The 9,726-nt window shown below is 53.4% G+C and overlaps 1 protein-coding gene, 2 non-coding genes and 3 pseudogenes across 3 annotated transcripts, besides 4 other annotated features; 1 reads left to right on the plus strand and 5 right to left on the minus strand.

Annotated features, from left to right (window-relative positions):
* Positions 1–4,665: a sequence feature (heterozygous, non-Esmeraldo-like haplotype).
* Tc00.1047053510795.4 lies at positions 853–1,209 on the minus strand (annotated as a pseudogene).
* Positions 1,779–1,812: a microsatellite.
* On the minus strand, positions 1,984–3,234 carry Tc00.1047053510795.10 (tyrosine aminotransferase; the record flags this gene model as incomplete). Its single annotated transcript, XM_801040.1, has 1 exon — positions 1,984–3,234. One exon carries the CDS (start codon positions 3,232–3,234, stop codon positions 1,984–1,986), a length of 1,251 nt encoding a protein of 416 aa, XP_806133.1.
* On the minus strand, positions 3,549–3,612 carry Tc00.1047053510795.14. The gene has a single exon (XR_008255735.1). It is a non-coding gene; the product is annotated as an H/ACA snoRNA, TC10C1H1 (small nucleolar RNA).
* Positions 3,650–3,739, minus strand: Tc00.1047053510795.18. Its single transcript, XR_008255736.1, has one exon. It is a non-coding gene; the product is annotated as a C/D small nucleolar RNA (snoRNA), TB10C1C1 (small nucleolar RNA).
* Tc00.1047053510795.21 lies at positions 4,179–4,343 on the minus strand (annotated as a pseudogene).
* Positions 4,666–7,918: a sequence feature (areas not merged during assembly with more than two copies in the genome that could not be assigned to a particular haplotype).
* Positions 7,919–9,726: a sequence feature (heterozygous, non-Esmeraldo-like haplotype).
* Tc00.1047053510795.30 lies at positions 9,083–9,726 on the plus strand (annotated as a pseudogene; the record flags this gene model as incomplete).

Genomic DNA, 9,726 nt, shown 5'->3' on the forward strand with positions numbered 1-9,726 from the left:
GGTTCCACACATTGCGCGCTGGTTGGACCGCTGCGGTCGTCGCAGTCATTTCTGACGGCGATAATGCCTTTGGTGGAGTTTGTTTTTCCTCCTCTCCCGCCGCGCTCCCCACACCCAACAGCAAGGGGCAATTGGTACCATCATCCTCATTGTCCAGCTCGCCTCTATCAAATTCAGTGCCGGTCAAAACCTTTTTCCCACAGCAGCAGCAGCAGCCCATACGCCAGTCCCGTTCCACACACAAGCCGCCTCTATCCCCTCTTTTTTTTTTCTTTTGTCTGTTCGTATATATTTCTTTTGGTTGTTTTTTGTTTTTGTGTCCGTGCCCTAATTCTTTTCTCTTACCTTCCTTTTGTTATCCCCTTTCCTACCGTATGGTCGGTGTCGCCCTCCCGCCCCTTCTGCTTTGATACGGCGCCCTCTCTGTCGTATCCTCCTTCCCCGCTCCATGTAACAATCTGAAAAGACGCCCAGCAAGGCCCCTTTTTTTTCCCCCCCTTCTTGTTCTCTCTCAATTTTTCTCTCTCTCTGTGTGTGTGTGTGCCTCCTTCCCCCCGTCACGCGCGCCTCCCTTCGGGTACTTGACGTGTGCTTGTCTCGCCGCTTTTCTTCCAATCCAAAACGCCCCTCAACTCTAGAGGGCGTAGAAGCACACAGAAAAGGACAACAGCTACAAAGCAAAACAAGAGAGAAAGCAGCGGGGGAAGAAGAAGACGGAATACCAGACGGAGTCGTCGTGGTGGCAGCCGCGGACCCCAACACACACATACCCACATACACAAATGTGCTTTTGCCTTGACTCTTCGCCTTCCTGATACACACCGCCAGCACCACAACTCCCCCTTCTTTTGTTTATTCTTGACGCAATTTTTTTACCTTTTGCCCACTCACGTCCGCTGACGACGTCGGGCGCGATGTGCCATGCCCCCTCGTCGTGGCGAGCTTCATGTTCCTCAAGTGCTCTTCCCGCTCGGCCTCACGCAAAAACTTTACAAAGTCCTTCTTGCTGATGTAACCGACAAACCTCGAGCGGCGGCACACCATGATATGACGCACTCCCAGTGACTTGAAGAAGTACAGCATGCGTGACACCGGGCACTCCGGCTCCACTTGCAACATGGGGCTCTCCACAACGGAGGTGATGTCTATTTCATGTTGGCCTTCCCGTAGATTTGTCGATGGCGCCGCGGAGAAGCGGGCGGCGGCGTTCTCCAGGAAAAAGCGAAGAGGCCAACGGGAGACCGCCCCCTGGCAACGGCGGCCCCCCCAGCGCGGTGCCAGGGCCAATTGCTCCGTATTGTCGGGGGAAGCCAGGAGCCAGCAATGTTTCCCTCACGGGGTCGTCGTTGTTGGCGCGGGGCTGACGGCATCAAAACCAGCGCCCGGACCAGCTGCGTCTTGCTGGGGCACGGCACAGCACCATGAGGTCTGGGGGCACGCCTTACAGGGCACGTGCTGCCAAACCAATAAGCCATTACAACAATTCCTTGAGAGACAGACTGTGGGTCCACAAACAAAAAAAAAAGCGAAGAAAAAGGAGGAAAGAAAAGATGGGAATGCCGCACACGCGGGCGCACGGACGGGCAGCGATCCGGAACCAAAAGAGGCGGCATGTCAAGCAGGAAAATGGTAAGAGGACAAAAATGGGCCTCTCACATCATAAGAAATAAAATAAAACCCAAAAAAAAAAAATATGTTAAACTAAAAGAGATTCGACGTTTTTTTTTCTTTTCTTACCATGATTGCTCAATGGACCAGTAAAGCCCATTCCCCACACAAAAACAAAACAAAACAAAAAAAAAGAACACAAAAGCCGCAGTGTTAAACAGTACTCCCGTCCACACATACGCATACCCCCGCCCTACCGCAGATAAAATTAACCAGGTAAATGATTTCATTAAATAAATGGATGATGGAAAACACTAATTACGCCTTGGATGCGTCGTGTTGCCTGACGCCGGTCGTGGAATGAACCCTCTGCGGCTAAACGGCCGCGTGACGCTGGCAGAACGCCTTGATGCGCTCAACAGCCTCACGGTATACCTCAACGGGCCGCGTCGTCGTTAACCGCGTGAAGCCTGGTGCATGGAAGATGGTTCCAGGCAGCACCTGCACGTTTTCCTCCTCGAGCAGCTTCTCGAAGAACTCCACGTCGGTCTTGATGTCTCTGTACTTCTCCAAATCAATCCTCGACATCAAGTACATTGCTCCCCGCGGCATCGTCGGAGCCAGGCCGATACACTCACCAATGTGATTGTACAGGTACATGGCGCTTTCCTCGATTTTGGCAACGATCTGATCAAGGTGCTCCTGCGGAGTGTTGAGGAGGGCCTCGCCAAGGGCTGCCTGGACAACCGTGCATGGCCGACAGACCAACATCCCCACGCGCTTCAGACCCTCCAGGAAGCTGGGGCCATTGCCGTGTGGATCCACGTAGAGCAGCCATCCCAGCCGCCACCCGGGAACAACAAGGTTCTTCGCAGTGCCACCCAAAATCACGCGCGGCACCGTGGTCTCAAAGTCAGCCACAGACGTGAAGGTCGCGTTGGGATCCTTGCCCTTGAAGACCATGCCAGCGTAGATCTCGTCCGAAAAGAGGGGCAGACGCAGTTCCTCGGCAAGCCACACAATGTCCTCGACGTGTTTGCGGCTGAAGTTGCTGCCGCACGGGTTGGACGGGTTCGTTGCAATGAGCAGCTTCGTCTTATCGTCCTTGAGCCTCCGGATCTCGTCAAGGTCGGCCTCCCAGTCGTTCTCCGGCCGACAATTGTAAAAGTGCATGCCGATGCCGTACGCCTTGCACACCGTCTCGTAGTGGGGGAAACCCGGCTGGGGCACCAGGGCGTAGTCACCCGCGTCACAGATCGCCGTGATGGCCATCAGAATGCCATGCGACCCGCCAGAGCAGAGCACCACGTTATCCTTCACGATCGTGCTCTTCAGTTCTTCCTTGTGGACAAACGAGTTGCGCCACCATGTCGCGACAGCTTCGCGGGCTTCTGGGGAGCCCACCGTCGGGAAGTAGCCGTTGCACTCCTGTGAGTCGATCGCCTCCTTCAGCTTCTTGATTTGGGCTGCCGACGTGAGAAGGTTCTTGTCCAGCGTCGGGTCACCGACGGAGAGCTTAATAATCGGCTTCGGGGACGGCGACGGTTTCGCGTTGTCCGAAACGGTGCGAATGGGGTTGAACACGAGACCCGCATGGTTCGACATGGAAACGTCCCACGAGCTCATTTTGCGTTTTATCGATGTTTTTATTGTTTTATTTACTTTCCACAATTACGGGTTGCACTGATGCTTCTCTAAACCTAACCTTTGCACAACACCCAAATGCCACGGAGGAACACCGCACGGAAGCAGGGGAAGTGGGTGCAAACAAAAAAAGCATAACAACACATCAACAAACAGATATCGCAATGTGAAACAAAAAGGCACAGAAACGTCAAGTACGGAGCGGAACAGGCACTAGTTGTGTGTGTGTGTGTCGCTGTGCGCAAAGCGGCGGCAGACATCCTCGCTGTCCTCTTCTCTCCCACCTCACTTCTCTCCCCCCGGTGTGGACAAGCGGCTCGCGGTGACGCACTGAGGGTCCGCTCGCTATTGAAGGGGATGGCGGGCACGGTCTCGTGGAGGCGGTTGGGCTGGGCGGCATCAGCGTCACTATCTAACGATTCCTCCGTTTGCTCTTCAGTGACACACTCAGATTTCCCGAGTTACATACATAAGAAGCTCCTCATCACGTGCTGCCGCAGTGCGAGATCATTAGCGGGGAGTGCGTGGGTGATCGCACACGCAGCTGACCCCTGGCGGTGCGGAAAGACCGCCCATTCCACTTGCGCACAACACCCGCTCAACCACAATCACATAACTCAGTTTACGGCCACAGATGAGCAACAAAGGAAACACTAAAGAGACCCAAGCCAAATAAAATAACAAAAATAGAGGCCTCTAACAGCTCCAAGCACACACGCAGTAGGCGTCCATTGCCCTCTTCATCCTCCCCGTTGTGGCAGTTCAGCGACCAAAGTATGATCCTTGTTTTTGAACCTTCGTTTTGCATTTAGTTGATTCTCATTGCTCGCATATACATTTTTTCCCTTCTTATTTGCGTTCATTTCCTGGCACCCCTGCCAAACCCGTTGTTATTTCCTTTCGGAATTTTCCCTCCGGCCGCTGCTTCAGTGCGCTGAGATGTCGGCAACGAGGTCCAGCACTTTGTGGGAGTACCCAGTCTCGTTGTCGTACCACGAGATGAGCTTCACGAAGAGATCGTTGAGGGAAATACCGGCCTTGACGGCAAAGACGGACATCAGCTCAACGCCACTCATGTCGGTGGAAACAACCTCGTCCTCCGTGTGGGGAAAACCATGTCACAGAAATCACATTTGAGCTCGGGAAGCGGTGGAAGACGTTCCGGATGAAATGACCGACAGTGACCGACGGGACCCGAGAATCCCGTCAATGTGGAATCACAGTGCGGACATTTCTCCTTCCGACGGCGTGTGACGGTCCGTCTCCTTACTGGAGAGACGTCTTCCTCCCTCGCCGACGGGGGAACAGTGTCCGTCCCCGGTGCAGTTGGATCGTTGTTAGAGCGCATATATGCAGACTGTTCCGGTGAGATGTTGCAGAATCGGCATTGGTTCGTGCAATCTCTCACGGCCCAGTATAGTCGGCCCCAGAGCTCAGATTCCCCGCACCTTGCCCTTGCGAGGTGAACCAGTTCCTGACGGTGTAGAACTTCCTGAGTGATCAGGTCCTTACTGCTGAGATCGGATGGCCTTGTGCCGCAAAGCAAGTAGCGATGAGTGTCTTGACGAATGGTACTACGCCACTTGTTGGTGAGCTGGGTGGTAAAACATGTCAGCAGATCCGTATGCCATAAAGGTGCGATTCCATGCTCCGTGTATTGTCCGCTTTCCATAGTCTGCGTCGCATACTGAGCCGCAGGCTCGTTAACATGCACTCCACAATGTCCGCAACAAAACTGCAGGTGCACGGACCGGCCGGCACGCATCAGTGTCAAGAGACGCTGCCGGATCCGGTCCTTGTTGAGGGCCGCTAGGAGAGCCTGGCTTTGTGTCGCCACAAGCGGGGTTTTTACTTCTGTGGTGGATCCGAGGGATAATCAGCCTTTGCAGGGCCAAGAGCAGCGCACTGGATTCCGTCCTGCAGCTTCAAGGGCGTGTGCCGCAGTTGTTACTTACTTTCCCTATTATCTGCGAGGAATGCAGGGATGAAGGCGGTATGCCAACGCAGGCTGGCGTGGGAACGTCGAAATCGCCATCCGTTGCGAGTATCCACGAGCGGTGGCTGTGCAGCGCTAGAGCCTCTTCGCTGACTCTGCGCATTTCCCTTATCAGTTCTTCGTCGTCGGTGATTGAGTGGTCTATCGGAAGTTCCACACCGATGGTGACCCGGTGAGCGGAGGCCGCAGACCAGGGAGGAATGGAGCCACGAAAGAACCGCTCTTCGCGTGGTGAGTCCTCGGTGATGCCGTAGCCCTTTGTGTATGCGTCTACAAAGGCATATGGCTCGTGCCGAGACAACGGCGGGATGCGGAAACCAGCGCGAGGCGAAGGCTCAGACGTTGATCTCCGCTCCCAGTCCATCTGACAATTGCGTGTGTTATCAAACATGGAGAGCCGCGTGCAGGCGGACGACATGGAGCGGCGGTATATTTGCTTCTAGGAGTGCGGATTACTGGTCGACAGTGCTCGGAACTCCGCTGACAATGCGTGCCAGACCTGCGTACGTCTCTTGCGTCTCATTCTTCGCTGAATCCGTCGCTACTGCCCATATGAGCTCGCTGCCGTAGCGTAATTTGGATGCGCCGTATCCGATGATGAACGTGCGTGGGTCATGTGGAGATGGCCCCGCCTCTTTGTGCGCAATGCGGCGTGGCTGCGATATCCGTTGCGAGGCGGCCGCCAAATTTAGCGTCAGTTGCGGATCGAGATCCATGCCAAGAAGCTTCGCAGTTCGCGACGCCCCCATGGTCATGACTGGAATTTTACATCCAGTCACTTCCAGGGACCACTTTCCTTTGCGATCATAGTTTGACTCCGTGTGCGTGGAGAGTGTGAACCAAGCGGCTTTGCACTTTGACGGGATGATGGCCAGACCACTTTACTGGCCCCGCGCGTGCAGTTTTTTGAGGACCGTGTTGGCTGCAGGAATGGTGTCTTCCCGAGAGTGGCCGTTGATTACAATGGAGAGATCATCCGCGTGCATGTCTGCTGTGACGCCTGAGAAGCCGTTCAGCAGATTGAGAAGTGGGTGTGCGTAAAGGGAGAAGAAAAATGTGTTCCCAATACGGACCCCTGAGGAACTCCTCGCAGCGTGGAAGACCGATCGCCGTGTCTGTTGCCAACTCGTGTCTTCGCGTAGCGACCACGCAGAAATTTTCCAAGCCACCTTCGGCAGTTCACCCCCGGAATATTGGCCGGCAAGCGACTGAGGACTCGATAAGCAATGAACTCAAAGGCCTTGCTGGAGTCTACCAGCACCAACGGAGCCCGATGGGGTCTGCAGTGGAGCTGGCTTCCAGCACCGCTCTTCCTGGGAAGGTTCGCTTGGAAGTAGTCGGTTCTGTTATGCTCCACTTCGTGTATCAGATGTGCCAGCTGCATCGTCGTGGTACGCATACTACGGCACGCATGCTGGTGCGGACGAGGCGTCCACAGCCAAAGCAGTCTCCTCAATGCCATTTTCTCAGCAACCTTACCCACGATGGAGGGAAGGCTGATGGGTCGATATGACTCCGTTAGCGCCGGCGAATTACCGGGTTTCAGGACTGGGACGATGGTGGCTCGTCGCCACTGGACCGGAATCGTGCCGGCTGTCCGGCTGTGGTTGATGCGGCGGAGAGGGAATCGGAGACACTTCGTCGAAAGATGTGGTAGCGCCCCGCTGTGGACTTCGTCCGGTCCGGGGCCTTGCCGTACGGTGTGCTGCGCAGCGCTGCACGCGGTTCCGTACGATTAAAAGAGGCATCCAGAGAGAGGGGAGAGAAGGAACCTATCGAAGATGAGGCGGCCGACTCGTTGTTGTTCTGCGGCCTAAGAAGGGGAGGGAGAAGAAATACACAAGGACTTGTTTTCTCCGTTTTTTCCCGTTGGAAAACCCAATCGCCTTGCGAGGTGGGGAGGAATCCAAGATTGAGCGCATCCGCTGCTCTCCTTGCTGTCCTGAAATTATTCCTGCGGCCATCGTACATCAACGCCGTTGTGGGAGACGGAATTGATGTCTTTTTACGTCCGGAATGTATTTTTTAGGCGAGTGGTTTGCCTGGGTTTAACTTGCTGATGCGACGCCGATATTTGCTGCGCGAGCGCTCACGGAGTAGGAGGAAGAATTGGCTCCTTGCCCGTTGCGTCTCTGTTTCACGGTCGGGCGTCGGTAACTGCAGACAGCGGGTCTTGCTGTCGGTAGCAATCCGCTCTGCCTTCGCAAGGGTGTCGCCCCGGAGCTTGGGATCATCCTTGTGCATGCCGCGGGGTCAATGCCGTCGAAGTGAAACTGCAAGTGCTCTCGTAAAAGCTTTAATGCCGGTTGATTGCTTTTTGTGGTCGCATGCTGGAAGTTGTGCGTCGAGGTCGTTGGCGAAGGACTCCCACTTGGACTTCCACCAGCTGTAGAAAACTCGACGTACCGAAGTGGGTGCCGAGGGCATGGTATCCTTAAGTGCCTGATGCGGCGTGAATGTCAACACATAGTGGTCACTGAGCGGCGGCACGTTGGCTGTCCAGTTGGACACGGTAGGATGCCTTGACCATGTCCGGTCGATACAGGATCTCTCTCTTGCACCACGAGCATGCTTTGTTTCACCAGGGGTGTTAACCAAGGTGTGTCCTGCATCCGTGCGCGGTTGTATAAAATTCTACAGCGGAGTTGCTTGGAGGGGTCTCCAGGAAGGGCTCCCACCGTGGGCGACGCACGTTGAAATCTCCACACGGAATGAGCGGCGACGAGACCGAGAGGCAGCTCAGCAACCGCCTAAGGATTGTGTCGGTTGCGGCGGTGGTCTCACATAGGCGCTCGCTACAATAAGATCACGGTTCTGGCCCAGCGCTACCCGGGGCAACACCGCGTCGCGGGTTTCACTGCTGCCGGATTTCGTCGGCGATTACCAGCGCTACACGTGTCGTCTGCGTGCCGTAAGTGACGCACAGAGGCAAGAGCGACTGCGAGGCGGAGACGTTGAGCGGAGCCCGAGCCCCATAGCAGCACTCCAGATGACCGTTCCCTCACTGACGCCGGCCAAACTCGCAACATTAATGGCGCAGGGAGCAGACATGATAGCCATCCGGGAGACCTGGAATTCGTCGGAGCAGATCGCCAGCATGCATACTGGAGAGTGTGTGCCCCACGCACAATCATGTATCCGCAAGGAATGTGTTGCAGCGGTGCAGTCGGGTCGACCGTCTAAATCCACCGGAGGTGTGGTGTCCGGTCTGTTTTGAAGAGAACCTGTTTGAGGGGTGGCGGCGCTACTGCGTTACGCTTGTGTCCGTTCTCCGCGGTGGTTGGTTGGCTGGGCCGCTTGGAATTTTGGCGTTGATTGCGTTTTTGGTGGCGTCCCGAGGTTTTTTTTTCTTGTTGGGGCCCAAATGGTGCAATTATCCCGTTTTTTGTATGGCGCGTTTTGGGGATTGGTGGGGTCGCATTTGCGGGCGTATAAGCTTTTTGTGTGCGTCTTGGGAGCTTGCTGATTTGCGAGTCATTTTTGCTTTAGGATATTGCGTTTTTGATACCACAGTGGTTCTGAATTTTGAGTCGCTTGTGGGTTTTTCTATCAGTTTTTTATCCTTTTTATTTGATTTTAAAACTTATCCGTTGGAAAGACTCTACTTTTTTTTTTTTCTTCTTTCTGTGGTTATTCCTATTCTTGTTTTTGGACATTTCTTTGGTTTTTGAGTGCATGGGGCTCAATAACACCATTTGGAGTTCTCCTCACCTTGTATACTGCTGTTCATATTGTGGATGAATCTTTTTAGTTTAATTTTATTTTCTGGAATTTTGCTTTTGATTTTTTAGTTTTTTGTGCTTTTTCCCCCTTAACATACGTGTAAGGCTGCAAATGGCGAAGAGTAGCAATGCATTCTTTGAACAGCTTTTTGAACCTCAGGGGAGAGGGGACTACTATTGGAGCAAGAACCCACAACCCCATGAAATGCGTCGGAAATTAATGTTGAAGAAGTATGGGAGGCAGATCAAGGAGCTTTACGGACCTGATCCTTGGATCTGGAGGCTTATGACGCCATTTATTTTTCTTCAGCTTTATCTTGGTATACGAGCGAGCGAAATGAGCTGGCCAATGTACTTATTTTTGGCTTATTTTGTGGGAGGAACAATATCCCATAGCACGTTTTTGGCTATCCATGAGGCAACTCACAATCTTGCATTTAAGACGCGCGAATATAACGACTATTATGCCATTTTTCTTAACCTTATTGTACCTATACCTTATGCAATGATGTTCAAGAGTTATCACGCGGAGCATCATCGCTATCTTGGTTGGGAACTTGTTGATGCGGATGTACCTACCTTGTTGGAAGCCAAACTTCTATCCAGTTACATGGGAAAGTTTTTATTCTTAACCTTTCAGGTTTTCTTTTATGCTCTCCGACCGTGCATGATTCGAAAGATTGAACTTGAAAGAGACATTTTATCAATTATATTGTACAGATTGTATTTGATATAATAGTGTACAAATTTTTTTGG

Source organism: Trypanosoma cruzi, genomic scaffold (genome assembly GCF_000209065.1).
Source record: "Trypanosoma cruzi strain CL Brener 1047053516879 genomic scaffold, whole genome shotgun sequence".
NCBI lineage: Eukaryota > Euglenozoa > Kinetoplastea > Trypanosomatida > Trypanosomatidae > Trypanosoma > Trypanosoma cruzi.